The 23,092-nt window shown below is 42.9% G+C and overlaps 1 protein-coding gene and 2 pseudogenes across 1 annotated transcript in view; 2 read left to right on the top strand and 1 right to left on the bottom strand.

Annotated features, from left to right (window-relative positions):
* LOC126260672 (ankyrin repeat domain-containing protein 33B-like) overlaps positions 1–23,092 on the bottom strand; it is a 197,383-nt gene that overhangs the window by 42,484 nt on the left and 131,807 nt on the right. Inside the window, exon 3 of the mRNA XM_049958009.1 lies at positions 1,981–2,121. Within this exon, the coding sequence (XP_049813966.1) occupies positions 1,981–2,121 (141 nt within the window). The remainder of the gene's footprint in view (positions 1–1,980; positions 2,122–23,092) is intronic.
* Positions 10,432–10,549, top strand: LOC126261412 (5S ribosomal RNA; annotated as a pseudogene).
* Positions 20,820–20,936, top strand: LOC126261327 (5S ribosomal RNA; annotated as a pseudogene).

The raw sequence follows: 23,092 nt of genomic DNA, 5'->3' as shown, positions 1-23,092 counted from the left end.
TAGGCTTACACTCTACTTAATCTAACTTACGCTAAGGACAACACACACACACACACACACACACACACACACACCCCTTGCCCGAGGGAGGACTCGAACCTCCGAAGCTTACATTTGTTACATCACCAAAGGACTATACACCTTATTATGCGACAAAAATTTGAACGTAACACGTCTACCCGTTCTTGAGAAAATGGGCCGTAACAGACGGACGGATAGACAGACAATCGGATAACATATGAGAAATCTTTTTTTTTTTCATGTGTTATAAATGCAAACCACCAATCTTCGGATTTGGTCGTTTAGTTGTACCGCGAAACTTTGATTCTTTCCAAATTTTATGGTCCTTGGTCAACGGGAAATACCCTACAGGTTTTGATGGGTGACTCTGCGAGTGTCAAAATATGTGACATCTTTTGACTGCAACGACGCAAAAGCTTAAATTTTTTTACACCGACAAGGAGCCATAGAGCTCAGTAAGTTTCACGTCGACGCCTATACCCTCTGAGAACAAGGGTTTTTAACAGTCGGACAGACAGACGGACAACAAAATGATCCAATAAGAGTTCTGTTTTTTTTTTTTTTTTGTTGCGACTGAGGTATGGAACCCTAAAAAAGGCTCAATACAGAAACCTGTTGTACAACATACACGACTGCTTGAAATTCAGGACAGCCGCTGCTGTGTGATGGACAAGGAGATGCGCTAGATTATTCAGGCTCCTTTCCACTCTACGCTATGTGACACCTACAGCGCCTCTCGGTCTTGCAAAAACAAAAATAGCTCCCAAATTAGCTCCCATGTCCTTAAAATATCAATTCACAAAATGACCCAAGTCCCTCCACAAGTAGTAATTACGAAAAATAAATAAAAAACAAATAGAGGGAAATATCTAGTATAGAAAGCAAAAGAAAAGAAAAGGAATATTTAATTATAAATTTTAGAAACATGGGAAGGGGGAAAAACAGTAGAAAATATTAAAATATTAGTTATTCCAGTACGTGAGAAATTCAATATTATAGTCATAGAACGTAGGTCTGGGACACCAAAGATAGTGTTTATTAAAGTATAAATGGCCATACGTTGTAATTACGATACTCCAGTCTCTAGTCTGTTCTAGTTCGGAAGTATTTAGGACGTACAGCTTTAGAGAACAACAATTGGGACTTTATTAAACGGGGATCAAGAATAGATCGTGACGAGATTGTTTTTGACTATTGTCAATTCAAGACTTTAATTTTGACATTTATCAGATTAGATAAACGGGAAGGTGAATAGTAATCTCTTTGGCTTTAATGTCAATTCGTGTGAATATTTAAACGCTTTACTGAATTGAGAATTTTAACCGGATTCGGACTTTGAATTGTGATAGTGGGAAACTTTAGCTCCACGCGACTAGTGATCATAGTTAATGTCAGTTTGCGGATATTAAATAGAAATAACTTATTTACCGAAAGTGACAGGATATTATCTAACATCTCTGATGCTAGCGGGAGTCCTACTTAGACATCTAATTAAAGAACTTCCTTGAATGAGATCGTATGAGTGAACCTATTTATTAATAATTCTTGTCAATAAACTGACGTTGTTAATTTGAAACATAATACAAGTCTTGAACATTAATTTAACTTAGATTAATAAACTTTAAGGTTACGTGATCTATGCCAAGAACAAACTAGCGATTCGTAACTAAAACAATTGAACGAAAGGTTAAAGTATCGTCGTCTGTAAACATTGGTAGTAAAGCTACTAAAGATTTTTTCTCTCAGAGTTGGGAAGACTATACGTGTAGTGACCCACGTTTAATACTGGGTTTTAAAAGTAATCAAACTGATACTTAGCCGGGACAATATTAAATAAAAGTAAAACCCTTCAATGACAGTCAATGTGTAAAAAACAAAATCAAACTTTCACCTATTAGACGAAAAAGCGAAAACAGAAAAAGGGCTGCTACAGCCAGGCGCTGTCTGCTGAGCACTGACCTGCGAAGAGCAGCAGCTTGGCGCACTTGGTGCGGCCCTGCAGCGCGGCCTTCATGAGTGGCGTGAAGCCGAGCGCGTTGCGGGCGTCCACCTCGACGTCGGGCCTCCGGCTCAGCAGGTAGTTGAGCACCTCCACGTGGCCTACAACACGCCGCCATGCAACTTCACTGTACCGTCTCGTCAAACATGGTACATTAACTGTAGCTGCTGAAGGCATAAGCATCTCGTGAGGTCACAAGACAGTGGACTTAGTCTTAGCAATCAAAATCACTTTACAAATTGAAAGTCCCCTGTTATAACTTGTCCCGTATGTGTCGCAAATGAGTAACGTGGAGTACTGAGAGTGTATAGTGAGGGTATAATGTTGCACGAGGTGTGCCAGCAAAGGAGTAACATAACGTTAGCGGAGGCGCTAGGAAGCAGAAGGAACTGCGTTATTGTGATAGGGTGTGGGCTACGTGACCAGCAACATAGGAACTTCTGGAAAGAGCCGAGGTCAGGAGGACAGCGCGTGATCGCGTGGGAGGCGCGTCGTGCGAGCCTATTCGGGGTGGTCCACTGATCGTGACCAGGTCAAATATCTCACAAAATAAACGTCAAACGAAAAAACTACAAAGAACGAAACTCGTCTAGCTTGAAGGGGGAAACCAGATGGCGCTATGGTTGGACCGCTAGATGGCGCTGCCATAGTTCAAACGGATATCAACTGCGTTTTTTAAAATAGGAACCCCCATTTTTTATTACATATTCGTGTAGTACGTAAAGAAAAATAAATGTTTTAGTTGGACCACTTTTTTCACTTTGTGATAGATGGCGCTGTAAAAGTCACAAACATATGGCTCACAATTTTAGACGAACAGTTGGTAACAGGTAGGTTTTTAAAATTAAAATACAGAAAGTAGGTACGTTTGAACATTTTATTTCGGTTGTTCCAATGTGATACATGTACCTTTGTGAACTTATCATTTCTGAAAACGCATGCTGTTTCAGCGTGATTACCTGTAAATGCCACATTAATGCAATAAACGCTCAAAATGATGTCCGTCAACCTCAATGCATTTGGCAATACGTGTCACGACATTCGTCTCAACTGCGAGTAGTATGCCCTCCGTGATGTTCGTACATGCATTGACAATGCGCTGACGCATGTTGTCAGGCGTTGTCGGTGGATCACGATAGCAAATATCCTTTTACTTTCCCCACAGAAAGAAATCCGGGGACGTCTGATCCAGTGAACATGCGGGCCATGGTATGGTGCTTCGACAACCAATCCGCCTGTCACGAAATATGCTCTTCAATACCGCTTCAACCGCACCAGGTCTACGAGTTGGACGAGTCACGTTACAACTGGAGGCAGCGTCATCTCGCATCCTGATCCGCTCGCAGGACTCTACAAATTGTCAACTTCCAGTTCCTGATGTTTTACGCGTCTGTTAATTCGCGAGCAGTTTTGCTGTGATAACCTGTGGCCACTGCTGGAGATCTATACAGTAGTCATTTCCGGATCAGCTGTGGTGGCCTGTCTTAACGACGTTCTTTGGGGTGAGCGGTGGCTCCACCGGTGAGAATTTAACACGGCCAGAGCGTACAGCATGACTTATGTGTCTGTTCTGTGGTTTGGTTTCTAAGAAGGAAGCGCGGCTGCTCTGAGGTATATTGTGAGACGAAGACATTGGTTGGTGATAACAACCTCTGTTTGTATGTGAAAACTTATAATGATAATTTTTTTTCTGTTGAGGCAAACCGCAGCTGAAATAATCCATGTTTTTGAAGAAATTCTAAACTCAGATTGGAATGTATACCGCAGAGACAGGCTGGACAGTGAAGGGGGGAGGCGTGTTCATAGCGATAAAAAGTGCAATAGTATCGAAGGAAATTGATGGAGATCCGAAATGTGAAATAATTTGTGTGAAGGTCACGGTTAAAGCAAGCTCAAACATGGTAACTGGATGTCATCATAGGCCCCCTGGCTCAACAGGTATTGTGGCTGAGCACCTGAAGCAAAATTTGGATAATTTTTCGAGTAGATTTCCCCACCATGTTATAGTTCTGGGTGGAGATTTTAATTTTCCAGATATAGACTGGCAGACTCAAACGTTTATAACGGGTCGCAGGGACAAAGAATCCAGTGAAATTTTTTTAAGTGCATTATCTGAAAACTACCTTGAGCAGTTGAACAGAGAACCGACTCTTGGCGATAACATATTAGACCTTCTCTTGACAAACAGACCCGAAATATTTGAAACAGTTAAGGCAGAACAAGGAATCAGCGATCATAAAGCGGTTACTGCATCGATAATCTCACGTAAACAGAAATATTAAAAAAGGTAGGAAGATTTTTCTGTTTAGCAAAAGTGACGAAAAGCAGATTTCTGAATGCTTGACGGCTCAACACAAAAATTTTATCTCAAGTACAGATAGTGTTGAGGATCAGTGGACAAAGTTCAAAACCATTGTACAATATGCATTAGATGAGTATGTGCCAAGCAAGATCGTAAGAGATGGAAAAGAGCCACCGTGGTACAACAACCGAGTTAGAAAACTGCTGCGGAAGCAAAGGGAACTCCACAGCAAACATAAACATAGCCAAAGTCTTGCAGACAAACAAAAATTACGCGAAGCGAAATGTAGTGTGAGGAGGGCTATGCGAGAGGCATTCAATGAATTCGAAAGTAAAGTTCTATGTACTGACTTGGCAGAAAATCCTAAGAAATTTTGGTCTTATGTCGAAGCGGTAGGTGGGTCAAAACAAAATGTCCAGACACTCTATGACCAAAATGGCACTGAAACAGAGGACGACAGACTAAAGGTCGACATACTACATCTCTTTTTCCAAAGCTGTTTCACAGAGGAAGACTGCACTGTAGTTCCTTCTCTAGATTGTCGCACAGATGACAAAATGGTAGATATCGCAATAGAAGACAGAGGGATAGAAAAACAGTTAAAATCGCTCAAAAGAGGAAAGGCCGCTGGACCTGATGGGGTACCAGTTCGATTTTACACAGAGTACGCGAAGGAACTTGCCCCCTTCTTGCAGCGGTGTACCGTAAGTCTCTAGAAGAGCGTAGCGTTCCAAAGGATTGGAAAAGGACACAGGTCATCCCCGTTTTCAAGAAGGGCCGTCGAACAGATGTACAGAACTATAGACCTATGTCTCTAACGTCGATCAGTTGTAGAATTTTGGAACACGTATTATGTTCTAGTATAATGACTTTTCTGGAGACTAGAAATCTACTCTGTAGGAATCAGCATGGGTTTCGAAAAAGCCGATCGTGTGAAACCCAGCGTGCGCTATTCGTCCACGAGACTCAGAGGGCCATAGACACGGGTTTCCAGATAGATACAGTGTTTCTTGACGTCCGCAAGGCGTTTGATACAGTTCCACACAGTAATTTAATGAACAAAGTAAGAGGATATGGACTATCAGACCAGTTTTGTGATTGGATTGAAGAGTTCCTAGATAATAGAACGCAGCATGTCATTCTCAATGGAGAGAAGTCTTCCGAAGTAAGAGTGATTTCAGGTGTGCCGCAGGAGACTGTCGTAGGACCGTTGCTATTCACAATATACATAAATGACCTTGTGGATAACATCGGAAGTTCACTGAGGCTTTTTGCGGATGATGCTGTAATATATCGAGAGGTTGTAACAATGGAAAATTGTACTGAAATGCAGGAGGATCTGCAACGAATTGACGCATGGTGCAGGGAGTGGCAATTGAATCTTAATGTAGACAAGGGTAATGTGCTGCGAATACATAGAAAGAAAGATCCTTTATCATTTAGCTACAATACGAGGTGTGGCTAGAAAAAAACCGGACTAGTACTGGTGAAACAATAAAACGAATGCAATAAGGCTGAAAGTCGCGTGGCCTGTCACGTGACTCTCGCTCCGCCTGCTGCTCGAGTTTCATCTGCCTCCTGCACTCAGTCTGCCCGTAGCGTCTGTTTTAAGTAGTTGACGTTTTGTCTGTGCGTCGGAAAATGTTGAGTGTACAGAAAGAGCAGCGCGTTAACATTAAATTTTGTTTCAAACTAGGAAAATCTGCAAGTGAAACGTTTGTAATGTTACAACAAGTGTACGGCGATGATTGTTTATCGCGAACACAAGTGTTTGAGTGGTTTAAACGATTTAAAGATGGCCGCGAAGACACCAGTGATGACACTCGCACTGGCAGACCATTGTCAGCAAAAGCTGATGCAAACATTGAAAAAATCGGTAAACTTGTTCGACAAGATCGGCGTTTAACAATCAGAGCAGTGTCTGACTTAACAGGAGTTGACAAGGAAAGTGTCGAACAAGTTTACCGATTTTTTCAATGTTTGCATCAGCTTTTGCTGACAATGGTCTGCCAGTGCGAGTGTCATCACTGGTGTCTTCGCGGCCATCTTTAAATCGTTTAAACCACTCAAACACTTGTGTTCGCGATAAACAATCATCGCCGTACACTTGTTGTAACATTACAAACGTTTCACTTGCAGATTTTCCTAGTTTGAAACAAAATTTTATGTTAACACGCTGTTCTTTCTGTACACTTAACATTTTCCGACGCACAGACAAAACGTCATCTACTTAAAACAGATGCCACGGGCAGACTGAGTGCAGGAGGCAGATGAAACTCGAGCAGTAGGCGGAGCGAGAGTCACGTGACAGGCCACGCGACTTTCAGCCTTATTGCATTCGTTTTATTGTTTCACCAGTACTAGTCCGGTTTTTTTCTAGCCACACCTCGTATAGCAGGTCAGCAACTGGAAGCAGTTAATTCCATAAATTATCTCGGAGTAGGCATTAGGAGTGATTTAAAATGGAATGATCATATAAAGTTAATCGTCGGTAAAGCAGGTGCCGCCCGCATCTCGTGGTCGTGCGGTAGCGTTCTCGCTTCCCACGCCCGGGTTCCCGGGTTCGATTCCGGGCGGGGTCAGGGATTTTCTCTGCCTCGTGATGGCTGGGTGTTGTGTGCTGTCCTTAGGTTAGTTAGGTTTAAGTAGTTCTAAGTTCTAGGGGACTGATGACCATAGATGTTAAGTCCCATAGTGCTCAGAGTCATTTGAACCATTTGAGCCAAAGCAAGTGCCAGACTAAGATTCATCGGAAGAATCCTAAGGAAATGCAATCCGAAAACAAAGGAAGTAGGTTACAGTACACTTGTTCGCCCACTGCTTGAATATTGCTCACCGGTGTGGGATCCGTACCAGATAGGGTTGATAGAAGAGATAGAGAAGATCCAACGGAGAGCAGAGCGCTTCGTTACAGGAGCATTTAGTAATCGCGAAAGCGTTACGGAGATGACAGATAAAATCCAGTGGAAGACTCTGCAAGAGAGGCGCTCAGTAGCTCAGTACAGGCTTTTGTTGAAGTTTCGAGAACATACATTCACCGAGGAGTCAAGCAGTATATTGCTCCCTCCTACGTATATCTCGCGAAGAGACCATGGGGATAAAATCAGAGAGATTAGAGCCCACACAGAGGCATACCGACAAACTTTCTTTCCATGAACAATACGAGACTGGAATAGAAGGGACAACCGATAGAGGTACTCAAAGTACCCTCCGCCACACACCGTCAGGTGGCTTGCGGAGTATGGATGTAGACGTGGATGTAAACCGTTTTCAACTACATATAAACTTTCATAGAAACACGACCGATTTCGTGATTTCAGATCGCATCCTCGGGTGCACAAGTGTCAGTAGAACATTTAAGCCGTGATACTGTCACCCGCAGCAAGCAGGGCGTCATAATTCAAACTGACATGTTAAAAGCGCGTTTACTTCCCGTCAGGAAGTGGCGGCAGCAACCCTCCAACCGCCTCGCAGTAAACTATGACACCCTGATTGTTGCGGGTAACAGTCTCAGAGCCTGAATGTTTTACTGATGTATGTACACCTGAAGATGTGATTTAAATCACGAAACCAGTTGTGTTCCTGTGAAAGTTCATATACAGCTGAAAGTGGTTTATTTTAAAAAAATGATAATTGCGACCTGCATTTCTCAGTGTGCGAGCAGTGAGATATGAGATAATATTTGCTGCACATGCGTTGCCTGGCGCGTGTCCGTGTCTGTACGGATAGCACACTTTTACTTGGCCCCTGAGCGGAAGCTTACGATCGGCTCGTAGCACATTGGCTGCTGAGACAAGCCCCGCCTCCTTCTGTCACTGCAGCCAGCTTACAGCTTATAAAAGAAATGAACGTTTAATATATTAACTGTTAATGCGTCGCAGAAATGACAATGGCGAATCGCTACAAGGACCAGATACAGCCTCGTCGCTCACTTTTGTAAATAATATTAACAGTCACTACGTGAAACGCTGCACGAAGATCAACACTGTATTCACAACAACTGCTTATTGTTATGGCGCACAATACTGTTACGTAGCTAATGTTGGCAGCGAGTGTAAATATGCCAGAGCGGCACGAAGTCAGCTGACGTCCACCGATCACAGAAGCAGTAGCGGCGTTAAGGCGTCAGTGACCGCTGACGGCCTCGCTCCTATGGGGGCCTCGCAAAAAGTTGAAACTATTAAAATTTTAGCTACTTAGTTGTCAGTCTCTGTTTCCGCACGAGTGGTAAGGTCTTATGGGACCAAACTGCTGAGGTCATCGGTCCCTAAGCTTACGCACTACTTAATCTAACTTAAACTAACTTACGCTAAAAACAACACACAACACCCATGCCCGAGGGAGGACTCGAACCTACGACGCGGACCGTGACAAGACGCCTAGATCGCGAGGCTACCCCGCGCGGCTCCGTACGAGTGTAGTAGTATTTACCTAGCGTCGTCCGGCAACATTATGACAGTTAGGCCCCATTACAAGGTGCATCTAAGGTGTACGCCTACGCGGTGGTGCGCCAAGCGTACAAGTTTGGAACTACAGAGTGGTTCTGGTAGGCCTATTACATTACACAATTCGCGCGGGATATATCTGTCGCGAATCACTGCATGCCCACAAGACAGGAGTAACGCACGGAACTCGAAGGAGACTGTATTGTTGTAAAGATGTTCTTACAGACTAAAAAAATTTTGTAAAATAAATTATTAAAGTATATACTTGGAGAGGACGCTGCTCGCCGTATTAAAGAAAGATGCATGTTAAACGGAAAACACGCTTACTTTTCTTTATATCATATTCACAGCCCGAATGGTAAGCAGTTTTTCCGAATTTGACACTTCGATGCAACAACAAACAAATGCAACAATGCTCTGTGGAAGAGACAATACAGGCAAGAGCATTGTCTTGGCAAGTAATTCCAAGTCTCTGAAACCAATCCTACCAAGTGACACTTCATTCGTTTAGGAACCCCATTCTATGGTAAGTCAGTATACAAATACGAGGGTTGGAACTTTAATAGTCGCAACTATTTATTTACAGCTCGTAGAAAATAGATACTTGTTTCAAAATTTTACTGACCTTCAAATTAGTCACCAGCACTGTGTATAACCCGTTCCCAACGATGTGGAAGTCGTAGGATACTCTTAGCAGTGCCAGTTGTGTTGACAGTTCGAGCGGCGCGGTCTGTTGCCCGACGAATTCGTAGCAGTTCTGAAGCGAATGCCGTGAAGTGTTTCCTTCAATTTAGTAATCGAGTTGAACTCTACGTCAGGGGAGTGCAGTAAGTGGTATAGCACTTAGCAGCCTCATCAGTCAAACGTATCAGTAACAGCTTGCACTGTGCGTACTTGAGCATTGTCCTGCAAGATGATGGTCAGGTCCTGCAGAAAGTGTCATCACTTCTGTCTCTATGCTGTTCATTTTTGGAACAAAACCTACGACCAGCTTAGAGACAGAAGTGATGACACTTTCTGCAGGACCTGACCATCATTTTTCGGGACAATGCTCAAGCACGTACAGTGCAAGCTGTTACTGATTTGTTTGACTGATGTGGCTTCTAAGTGCTATACCACCCACTGCACTCCCCTGACGTAAGCCCTCGTGAGTTCAACTCGATTTCTAAACTGAAGGAAACACTTCACGGCATTCACTTCAGAACTGCTACGAATTCGTCGGGCAACAGACCACGCCGCTCGAACTGTCAGCACAACTGGCACTGCTAAGAGTATCCTACGACTTCCACATCGCTGGCAACGGATTATACACAATGCTGATGACTACTTTGAAGGTCAGTAAAACTTTGAAACACGTATCTATTTTGTACGAGCTGTAACCAAATAGTTGCCCTATTAAAGTTCCAGCCCCCGGACATTTTTTGGCGTATTTATTTGGCTGCTATCACACGTGACAGAATAAAAAAAATGCCATGTATGATAACCGCACAGCCCGTATACTATGACATTGAGCACTTTAATTACCCTACTGCACTTATGGACGCACTTAGCACAAAATGTTTTTTAGATCATCAGGTCTGGAGGACCCTCAAGATACAGAGACATAGGGAGAAAATGGGAATCCGGTGCATCAAAAAGAAAAAGAAAGGCTGAGACGATTATATGCTAACGGCCTTGCCGCAGTGGTAACACCGGTTCCCGTCAGGTCACCGAAGTTAAGCGCTGTCGGGCTGGGCTAGCACTTGGATGGGTGACCATCCGGTCTGCCGAGCGCTGTTAGCAAGCGGGGTGCACTCAGCCATTGTTGAGGCAAACTGAGGAGCTACTTGACTGAGAAGTAGCGGCTCCGGTCTCGGAAACTGACATACAGCCGGGAGAGCGGTGTGCTGACCACGTGCCCCTCCATCTCCGCATCCAGTGACACTTCTGGTCTGAGGATGACACGGCGGCCGGTCGGTCCCGTTGGGGCCTTCCAAGGCCTATTCGGACGGAGTTAGTTAGAGACGATTGTATCCAACCAAGCTGTGAATTCGAGTACGATAAAATTTCTTAAGAAAACTTCAGGTGTAACTGCTACAGAGGCCTCCAGTGGAGCTCTTATCCAAGTGTCTTTAGTTTCTGAAACAGAACCAGCTTCAGGGTCACATGAATCCATAACCGTTTCTGATACAGCCTCAGAGTTAGGTGAAACTGCTGTGATCCGAGATTGTGAGAATCAAGAGCAAACCGTTCATATAAGAGAGTCATTTATAGAATTAGATCCTGAACGTGAGTATTTCCATTAACAGATTCGCAGTGCCATGATTTCATTCAAAATGGTTCCAAACAAGACCTAGAGAAACCTAATCATAGTTACCGCAAAGACGCAAATAAAAGCATTTCACTAAATTTCATTTTACTAGAAAATTGAGTAACGGCGAAATGCAACATCGCAGGAGGTTAGCTTACTTCATATCTCAAGACAAAGTTTATTGCTTTCTATGTCCATTTTTTCACATTTGCAGACACAGATGGCAAGAGAAGGATGTTGTGACAGGAAAGATCCGAGTAGGACGTTGAAAAGGCATGACCAAAGTCAAGGACACCTGGAGTGCACGGTTAGATGGATGGGATTCTGTAAAGGAATCAAATACGGAAAAACAATAGGTAAGAAAAGACTGATCGATATTATAAAATACTTAGCTTCACACACTCAGGTGTTTAGAGGGCATCGAGAATCCCTAAACATGAACGATAGTGGAAACTGGAAATTTTCTAGGTCTGTTTAAACTGTTATCCAAATATGATCTAATACTAGAAGAGCACTTGCAGCGTATTAACGAAATGCAACTTTATCAGCGTTATCTGAGCCACGACATACTAAATGAATTAATTACGTTAACGTCCAAATCTGTTATCAACGAAATTATAACCAGAATCAAACAAGCGAAATATTATGCCTTCATCCTCGATTGTACAAGGGATTCGAGCCGTGTGGAACAAATGTCAATAACATTAAGATTTTTTAATTCCTCTACGGGAGAGATAGAAGAACATTTCGTTGGGTTTATTGCCGTTACGGAAACAATGGAAGAATATTAAACAAATGCCATTTTAAAGGAACTAGAAAATAATGGCCTAGAAATCCAAAACTGTCGAGGACAGGGATACGATAACGGTGCCAATATGGTTGGCATTAATAAAAGTGTTAGAACAAGAATACTCAATATTAACTCACGAGCTTTGTTCACGCAGTGCGAATGCTATTGTTGGAATTTACTTTTACTAGACGCCGTTAACACTTCTACAATAGCTGAAACGTTTTTCGGCTTCATCGGTAAAGTTTATGAACTTTTTACAAAATCAGGCAAGCTTTGGAATCTTATAAAACTAAATTGACATTGAAACCTCTGTCTGAAACACGATGAGATAGTAGAATCGGAGCTGTAAAAGCGATATTTTTGCAATTTGTCCGCAGCTCGTGGTCGTGCGGTAGCGTTCTCGCTTCCCGCGCCCTGGTTCCCGGGTTCGATTCCCGGCGGGGTCAGGGATTTTCTCTGCCTCATGATGACTGGGTGTTGTGTGATGTTCTTAGGTTAGTTAGGTTTAAGTAGTTCTAAGTTCTAGGGGACTGATGACCATAGATGTTAAGTCCCATAGTGCTCAGAGCCATTTGACCCCCCCTTTTTTTTCTTTTTTCTTTTTTTTTCAATTTGATGATGTCATCGAAAGCGTGAATGATGCGAAAAATAAAACTGATGATTCCGAAACTCTAAGCGACTGAGAAGCAGTCTTGAACGAAATGACAACTTTTGAGTTTATCGTTTCAACGCACGTGTGGTAGGAGGTTTTACTACGTGTTAACAATAAAAATAAACTATGGCAACCGGTTCAAGTGAACTTGAAATTCGCTACTGATACTTTACGTTAATTTCATGATTGGATTCAAGAATTCCGTAACACAGGATTTGAAACAGGCGTTGCAGAAGCTCGATTGTTTGTAGAAAAAAGTAGATACGCAATTATGTTGGGGTTGTTTGGAGGAAGAGACCAAACAGCTAGGTCATCGGTCTCATGGGATGAGGGAAGGACGTCGGCCGTGCCCTTTCAAAGGAACCATCCCGGCCTTCACCCGGAGCGATTTGGGGAAATCACGGACAACCTAAATCAGGATGGCCGGACGTGGGATTTAACCGTCGTCTTTTCGAATTCGCAACCTCGCTCGGTCGAAATTAAGTCTCAGTTAAAAAAAAAGAATAGCACAGAAAAAACGAATGTTCGGTTATGAACAAATTGATGAACCTATACAATCTGCTGGAATGCAGTACAGAGTTAACTTCTTTAACACAATGATAGACGCTATAATAGTCGACACTGAATGTCGATTCAAAGCGCCCAACGAATATTTGAACGATTTGGTTATATTTATGATATGAATTATTCGAAATTGTTATCCAAGGACGATCTTAGCGAACATTGTAGTGATTTAGGTACAATATTTAGATAAGGCGAAAATAGCGACATACAGCTTTTCGAACTATGAGGAACTCCAACTTTTAAAATCTAACCTACTGGACTCAGTCAAAGACGCAAAACAACTATTCAGTACATATCAGAAAATATTTTGGAAGAAGTATATCCAAACCTATACACAACAATCAGAATAATGCTCACAGTTTGGGTCAGTAAAGCTTCTGCCGACAGAAGTTTCTCAAAGTTAAAATTGATTAAGACAGACTTTAAGAAGCACGGTGTGCCAAGAGAGACTATTTGCGTTGTCAGTACCATCGATTGAAGCGTAAATAGGGGCTGGTATTAACTAAGACGTAATCTTAAAAAAATTCAGCGAGGCAAAGAGCCGGATGTTTCGTTTCAAATGGCTCTGAGCACTATGGGACTTAACGTCTGTGGTCATCAGTCCCCTAGAACTTAGAACTACTTAAACCTAACTAACCTAAGGACATCACACACATCCATGCCCGAGGCAGGATTCGAACCTGCGACCTTAGCAGTCACGCGGTTCCGGACTGAGCGCCTAGGGATGTTTCGTTTATTTTAATGTGTGTTTGTTTAATGTAATTTCCTCTAGGCGATGCATTTGATTCATAATCGAGCCGTGTAAATCAGTTCTTCATTCACCTAACGATTCTTTGCGTTTTCATTGGGTTCAAGGACAGTTTGTGAGTGAAGTCTTTGTCTTTTACAAGTAAACGCCACGTATCATTAACTATGTTCTTTAGTGTAAAATAACTATATACGAGGGCTATTCGGACAGTAAGGAACGACAGGTCGTGAAATGGAAACCACAGTGAAAATCAAAACTGTTTTATTTGCAACAGTTAGCTACAACATCCAGCTACTAATCACCACAGTCGACGATCCGACTTAGATATCTGTCGTAGCGTTGTAACAACTTTGCAATACCCTCGTTATAGCAGGCAGCAGCCAGTGCTTTCCGTCAATTCTCTACGCTGGCCTACAGGTCGTTATGTGTGCCAAAATGTTGCCTTCATAGCCAGCGGTTCATGCGAGCCGAGATGAAACTCAGAGGGAGACAATTAGGGGCTGTATTGTGGGTAATCAAACATTTCCAATTGAAAACGATGCAGAAGCATCTTCATTGCCCCTGGAGAATGCGGCTTAGAACTGTCCTGAAAGCCGCCCGCTGTGGCCGAGCGGTTCTAGGCGCTTCAGTCCGGAACCACGCGCCTGCTACGGTCGCAGGTTCGAATCCTGCTCAGGCATGGATGTGTGTGATGTCCTTAGGTTACTTAGGTTTAAGTAGTTCCAAGTCTAGGGAACTGATGACCTCAAATGTTAAGTCCCATAGTGCTTACAAGGGGAGGCCGCCAATTGTGAAATTCAGATTCGATTCATACTGCGCATAATAAAAGCTCATGGCCAGAGGTGTAATGTGGCAAAGCACCAAGATGCACTTCTCAGCCGTTGTCGAGAAAATCGACAGTTATAAGAAACCGTTGCCGTGAAATACTCTCTACAATAAACAATGTTCTACAGCGTCGTGGTGTAGCGGTAAGCGCTCGGGTTAGTAATCCGAAGGTCGCCGGATCGAATCTCGGGCCATGCAAACTTTTTTTTTTAGTAATTTTTTAATATATATAATTCCCAGCAATCAGTTGCAACAATTATGCATATAATAAGTTGTTGAAAGTCGTTTGTCGTGGAAAAACTGGCGACTTCGAACATCATTATGTTTTCCGCAAACAAAGTTGTATTTCACAAATGTTATTAATTGTCTTCATAATGTTAACCATGTATAGTTAACGGAAGACGTAGAAACGATATTCCGAAACGAATACGTATATCGTAAGTCAAACGTTCGAATTAGAATAGAGATCCCACGAACACAAATTTGCTGTGGCAGGTATGAAATATAAACTCCGTTACTCGCTCGTTACACTTGAAGGACAGATGTTGAATGGGCCGAAACGAGCCGCCGCATAACAGCGTAGTTGCCTGCTAACTTCGAAAGAAGGTAGATGCGGTCCCTAGCGCAACTTATAACATCGTAGAAAATCAGTGCGGACGGGAGAGCTTTGGTACACCCTGTTAAACAAACGGAAAAATGGAGGCGGTACTATTGGAGAGCGATCCGCCTTCACCAACATGCATAAGCAATTCATTTATATATATATATATATATATACATATATATATATATATATACATATATATATATATATATATATATATATATATATTTGAATTTCAAAAAACTAATAATAAAAAAAAGTTGCATGGGGCGGGATTCGATCCGTCGACCTTCGGATTACGAACCCGAGCGCTTACCGCTGCGCCACGACGCTATAGAAAATTATTAATCGTAGAGAGTATTTCACAGCAACGGTTTCTTTTAACTGTCGATTTTCTCGACAACGGCTGAGAAGTGCATCTTGGTGCTTTGCCACATTACACCTCTGGCCATGAGCTTTTATTATGCGCAGTATGAATCGAATCTGAATTTCACAATTGGCGGCCTCCCCTTGTTAGAGCGATTTGAACCATTTTTGAATTGTCCTGAAGAAGAAAACGCACGACAGTTGCGTAATGTTGGCTGTATAGCTTCAGGCGAAATTTCTCACCAGGTCCTCGTACTTGGAGGGAGACACTATTGTTGTAGGTATCTTTATGTGCTCCATGTGTGTTCAGAACTAAAAAGAACGACGTAACGCGATCGACGGACATACTCGAGACACTGCCCGACACACCTGTGCAAAACTGCATCGTATTTTCACTGTGGTTTTCATTTCGCGACCGATCGTTCCTTACTTTCCGAATAACCTTCGTCTTTGGGTTGCAATGGTTAACGACTGATACGAAACCTTTCTATATTTATTTATGTACCTTCCCATCATTAAATTGCGTGCGTTCGTATAACGTTTCCGTACAGGAAGCCATGTGGCCATTCTCTTATAAATTATTCGGTACTGCAGGTCCTAATTATTTATTCAGTGAGTATTGTTTTTCACGTGGTGAATTCATTCATTCGGCCGAAGATAGCTAGCAACATTTTTAGTAACATTCTTTTCTTTAGTGAGTCATGACCTGCCCATTGGTTAGATCCGGCCCGCCACGAATTCCGCTCCCGTGCCAATCTCCACATCACTCCGTCTTCGAGCCACGAGTGACCAACCGGGACCATCCGACCGCCGTGTCATCCTCCGAGGAGGATGCAGATACGAGGCGCGTGGAGTCATCACACCGCTCTCCCGATCGTTATGATGGTATTGACCGAGGCCGCTACTATTCGGTCGAGTAGCTCCTCAATTGGCATCACGAGGCTGAGTGCACCCCGAAGAATGATGACAGCGCAATGCGGCTGGATGGTCACCCATCCAAGTGCCGGCCACGCCCAACAGCGCTTAACTTCAGTGACCTCACGGGAACCGGTGTATCCACTGCGGCAAGCTCGTTGCCCTACAGCTCGGAGTAGCGCTTGAAACCTACTTCCTCACTTATTTGCTGGATGTATACCAATCTGTGTGTTCCTCTACGGTTTTTACCCTGAACAGCTCCCTCTAGCACCACAGAAGTTATTCACTGATGTCTTAACAGTTGTCCTACCATCCTGTCCCTCCTTCCTTTCAGTGTTTTCCGCATATTCCTTTCCTCGCTAATTCTCCAGAGAACCTCTTCATTCCTTACTTTGTCAGTCCACCTAATTTTCAACATTCTTTTGTAGTGTCACATCTCAAATGATTCGATTCTCTTCTGATCCGGTTTTCCCTTAGTCCATGTTCTACTATCACACAACGATATGCTCCAAACGAAGATTCTCTGAAATTTCTTCTTCAAATTAAAGCCTATGCTTGGTACAGGGCTCCAGAAGGTAAGTTGTCGTTGAGATCTTGAGAGGATCAAATGTTACGTCGTGTTCCAGGCAGTGTTCTTGTATCATCCACTATTTTCAGGTTGTTTGTAGGAACGTGTTTGAATTACAACTATGAGACAAGCATGCACACTGCACGTATTGTATCTGTAAGGTTGAACATATTACACTTTTTGAAGGTCAAATAATAGATCTACTATTAGGAACCTTGATCATTAGAGTGAATTGGACTGTCTTTGCACCCAATTTATCAGTTATGTCAAGTGAGTGGCTTCTGCGTTAACTTTTTCGTGAAATGTGGTGACATAGCGTAAGAACAGTTCTTTCGTCGGTCTATTTTCATAGATACAAAAGGCATTGTAATCACCACAGTTTTGCGTAGCATTTCTATATGCACTCAGGTTAACAAAGGCCGCTTAGAAAGTTTAAATCTATTTCTCCTAGCGGCTTTGACAAACAGCCAGTGTCAAATGGCTCTGAGCACTATGGGACTCAACTGCTGTGGTCACAAGTCCCATAGAACTTAGAACTACTTAAACCTAACTAACCTAAGGACATCACACACATCCATGCCCGAGGCAGGATTCGAACCTGCGACCGTAGCGGTCGCGCGGTTCCAGACTGTAGCGCCTAGAACCGCTCGGCCACTCTGGCCGGCACAGCCAGTGTCCCTCGACGCATTCCGCAAGGGCATTCATTTACATTTCACTTATTTCTTATATCTTCTATTATCTATGATTAATACCCACCTCCTTAGTCTTGTGGAAGCGATCCTCTACTTTCTAGCCTTCCAGGAAGTGGTCGATTACTTTCATTTTCCTCCAAATAAGTTTTCAAGTAATTGTTTTTTGAACCCTTGTTATCGTTACTTCAGTTTTAACTATATTTTGGAGCCTAGGCAGCTTGTAGAAATGGACGACGTAACGTTATTAGTTATTTTAAAATTATAATTTCTTATAATCGCTCAGCTGGACTTCTTAAATTTCCGCAGTATGAAGCGAAAGATATATGTTACTTTATTTTTATCTATACAGAATTAACGAGGAGTTTAATTTAAAAATTTGTTACCTCATTCCTGGACCCAGTTACCGCAATAGATAGAACGAGTGTTTTACAGAAGACCTGGTGAGGTATCTTTCTTTTCAATATGTAAAAGCAGCTTCCCCCTGGACGAACAAAAGAGCCTTTGTCCATTCCAGGAAGGCTTCCACGAGGAGACATGTCAAACTAATGTCTAGACTAATGGACAGGTAAATTGGCGAACGCGAGTTGGGGCTAGAGGGCTAACGCCCGATTGAGCGATGGCACTGTATTCGAAGGTCGGCGGATCGAGTCATGATGGTGGAAGAAATTTTCGCCACCGGTATTTGGCCGGCAGTGGAAGGAGAGGATGTGGCGTAATGTTCCTGATTACCACATGTTATTTATTTATTTAACCTGACCTGATTATGTCCATCAGGCCCTGTCTTACATCGTACAAGGGTTTCACACGTACAGTACTTATTTTTTTTACTTCATAGTTACGTAAGAAATAACAATTTTAATTTGCGAAATAGTTTTAAAATGATTTGAGTGTTTACGGAGACAATGTAGTAAAAAAATATACTATGAACTAATAAGGTTAATACTGGCAGTACTTGTACTGCATCTTCTTCTTCTTCTTCTTCTTCTTCTTCTTCTTAATAATAATAATAATAATAATAATAATAGTGGAAGATATGAAAAAGAATTATAGGTTTACAAATTAGGTGTTTTATGGTATAACGAGTCCTCGGGAAAGAGCATTTAAGGAGACTGCACGAGCTAGGAATACTGGGAAACGAGGATAATCTGTTAACAAATGACCGAGCGGGGTAACGCAGTGGTTAGCACACTGGACTCGCATTCGGGAGGACGACGGTTCAAACCTGCGTTTTGCGACCGCCCCGATTTAGATTTTTAGTAATTTCACTAACTCGCTTAAGGCAAATGGCGGGATGATTCCTACGAAAAGGAACGGCCGTTTTCCTTCTCCATCTTTCCCTACTCCGTCTCTAATGACCTCTATGTCGACGGGAAATTAAACACTAATCTCCTCCTCCTCCTCCTCCTCCCCCCCCCTCCTCCCCCTCCTCCCCCCCCCCTGTAACGAGTGCCTACAGTACCGGGACAATCGTAGAGATGAGTGCTGCTTCAGTAAATATGTCATTAGCCTTCTTCTAAAGCTGGAGATGTTATGCAGTTCTCTGATAGGATAGGGGAGATTATTATAGAGTGAGAATCCTGTTACAGAGAAGGACTTAGAGGAAGTGGGTGAACGATGGAACGGGTGTTTCTGCAATGTTCAGAAACAGCATCAAGGTCGAGGAGAGATATGAGGGTCAGTGTACGTTGATAAGACAGTGGAAATGACAGCGGCTATGGAAATCTGTACGCTAGTCTGCTCGCAGCCAAGATAGCTGTGCATATGCCGGTGAAATATGATCAAGGAGTCGAACACCACGGATATAACGAATACAGACATTCATAACAAATATCCCGAATTAAATACCAAACATCTCTACAGTGTCTCATGAGGTGAGAGACTATATATCGCTGCTGATAATGAGCTTTCCGTTAGATGGGCACGTTTAGCTCAGCGACCCGCTAGGCGCAATTCAAGAGGAGTACGTTATCTGTCGGAATTGGTTCATCAAATGGTTCAAATGGCTCTAAGTACTATGGGACTTAACATTTGAGGTCATCAGTCCCCCAGACTTGAACTACTTAAACCTAACTAACCTAAGGACATCACACACATCCCTGCCCGAGGCAGGATTCGAACCTGCGACCGTAGCAGCAGCGCGGTTCCGGACTGAAGCGCCTAGAACCGCTCGGCCACATAGGCCGGCTACACCTGATGAAAGCTGGGTCAGCTATTGCAGAGCAAACTTTGTTCTTTTAAGCCAAATATCCCAGTAGGCTGGGAGTGGGGCAGACAATGCAGTCAGCTACCGTCCTCAGCTGAGAAGAATGCGACAGGAAAGTGGCGAGAGTGCAGTGTGATCTACACAGAATTATACGCGCTGCTCTAAAATCATGTTAGTGAATACATTGGCATCGATGTTCCGATTGTGTCAAACTTGAAGAGGTTCGACTGGCGCAAGTATATTAAATCGTCTCACCTCTTCATTGTACTGATACTTCGAAATAAAACCGGGCAAATTGTCCGTTTGTGTGTAGGTGGAATTAGTATCTGATGTACCAATAATTCACGAATACTGGTATGGAGTACACGATAAATTAAATGATTTTTTTCTTGTCACGATAGAAGTGTTTCTTTCTAACGAGTTGACACATCGCAAATGGTAGGGAAAGTCAGTTTCTTGTTAGGAACGTTGGTGTAGAATCTGCATGCACGTTTCACTAGAAGTTCCTTCTTTCTCACTGGCACTGTAAATAAAAAAATAAAAGAAACAGATTATAAACGGTGAACAATAAAACACATCCAGTAGTAAGTAAAAGTTTTCGCACGGCCATTAACACAGTCTATGGGCAGCCCCGTGGCAAAAGTGAGCGAGACAGATGACTGTTTTCAAGCTCTGCGCCTCATACATCGCATACAGTCTTCCCAGGTGCCTACTGTGTGCCCAATATATCCACTGAACCCTGAGGCACTATACTTACGTGCACTACTCTTGAGCATTATAATGGGGAACTGTGTACTTCAGTTACCAAAATAATTAAAATTACTATTCTTAAGCTGGCAACGGCCTTGCCACAGTGGATACACCGGTTCCCGTGAGATCACCGAAGTTAAGCGCTGTTGGGCGTGGCCGGCACTTAGATGGGTGACCATCCAGCCGCCATGCGCTGTTGCCATTTTTCGGGGTGCACTCAGCCTCGTGATGCCAATTGAGGAGCTACTCGACCGAATAGTAGCGGCTCCGGTCAAAGAAAACCATCGTAACGACCGGGAGAGCGGTGTGCTGACCACGCGCCCCTCCTATCCACATCCTCAGCTGGAGATGATACGGCGGTCGGATGGTCCCGATGGGCCACTTGTGGCCTGAAGACTGAGAGCTTTTTTTTTTATTCCTAAGCTGGAAATTCATGTTTTATTGCTATGAAATTGTATTTAAGAAACCAATAAAAACAGTAACATCAGTTTTCACATTACACTTTACATACGATTAGGGAACGAAGATGTTTTATGTATACTGCAAATAATCGTCGCGTTTTCACGCACAACCATTGTAATTCTGTCAGTGTTCCTGAGATAAACAAAATAGCGTTCTGCTCTGGCAGTATTCTCTTCTGGAATAGTTTGCTGCACATTAGAGGACAAAACCAGCGGGGCAAGACCGCTACGGTCGCAGGTTTGAATCCTGCCTCGGGCATGGATGTTTGTGATGTCCTTAGGTTAGTTAGGTTTAACTAGTTCTAAGTTCTAGGGGACTTATGACCACAGCAGTTGAGTCCCATAGTGCTCAGAGCCATTTGAACCATTTTTTGAACCTGAGGCGGGTTTGATGCAGCTCTCCATGCCACTCTATCCTGTGCAAGCTTCTTCATCTCCCACTACCTACTGCAACCTACATCCTTCTGAATCTGCTTAGTGTATTCATCTCTTGGTCTCCCTCTACAATTTTTACCCTCCACGCTGCCCTCCAATACTGAATTGGTGATCCCTTCATGCCTCAGAACATGTCCTGCCAACCGATCCCTTCTTCTGGTCAAGTTGTGCCACAAACTTCTCTTCTCCCCAATCCTATTCAATACCTTCTCATTAGTTATGTGATCTACCCATCTAATCTTCAGCATTCTTCTGTAGCATCACATTTCGAAAGCTTCTATTCTCTTCTTGTCCAAACTAGTTATCGTCCATGTCTCACTTCCATACATGGCTACACTCCATACAAATACTTTCAGAAACGACTTCCTGACACCTAAATCTATACTCGATGTTAACAAATTTCTCTTCTTGAGAAACGCTTTCCTTGCCATTGCCAGTCTACATTTTATATCCTCTCTACTTCGACGATCATCGGTGATTTTACTCCCTAAACAGCAAAACTCCTTTACTACTTTAAGTGTCTCATTTCCTAATCTAATTCCCTCAGCATCACCCGACTTAATTTGACTACATTCCATTATCCTCGTTTTGCTTTTGTTGATGTTCATCTTATATCCTCCTTTCAAGACACTGTCCATTCCGTTCAACTGCTCTTCCAAGTCCTTTGCTGTCTCTGACAGAATTACAATGTCATCGGCGAACCTCAAAGTTTTTACTTCTTCTCCATGAATTTTAATACCTACTCCGAATTTTTCTTTTGTTTCCTTTACTGCTTGCTCAATATACAGATTGAATAACATCGGGGAGAGGCTACAACCCTGTCTCACTCCTTTCCCAACCACTGCTTCCCTTTCATGCCCCTCGACTCTTGTAACTGCCATCTGGTTTCTGTACAAATTGTAAATAGCCTTTCGCTCCCTGTATTTTACCCCTGTCACCTTCAGAATTTGAAAGAGAGTATTCCAGTCAACATTGTCAAAAGCTTTCTCTAAGTCTATAAATGCTAGAAACGTAGGTTTGCCTTTTCTTAATCTTTCTTCTAAGATAAGTCGTAAGGTCAGTATTGCCTCACGTGTTCCAACATTTCTACGGAAACCAAACTGATCTTCCCCGAGGTCGGCTTCTACCAGTTTTTCCATTCGTCTGTAAAGAATTCGCGTTAGTATTTTGCAGCTGTGACTTATTAAACTGATAGTTCGGTAATTTTCACATCTGTCAACACCTGCTTTCTTTGAGATTGGAATTATTATATTCTTCTTGAAGTCTGAGGGTATTTCGCCTGTCTCATACATCGTGCTCACCAGATGGTAGAGTTTTGTCATGACTGGCTCTCCCGAGGCCATCAGTAGTTCTAATGGAATGTTGTCTACTCCCGGGGCCTTGTTTCGACTCAGGTCTTTCAGTGCTCTGTCAAACTCTTCACGCAGTATCTTATCTCCCATTTCGTCTTCATCTACATCCT

Source organism: Schistocerca nitens, chromosome 5, assembly GCF_023898315.1.
Source record: "Schistocerca nitens isolate TAMUIC-IGC-003100 chromosome 5, iqSchNite1.1, whole genome shotgun sequence".
NCBI lineage: Eukaryota > Metazoa > Arthropoda > Insecta > Orthoptera > Acrididae > Schistocerca > Schistocerca nitens.
Note: the sequence above shows the minus strand (reverse complement) of the source record. Positions and strands in the feature narration are given on the sequence as shown.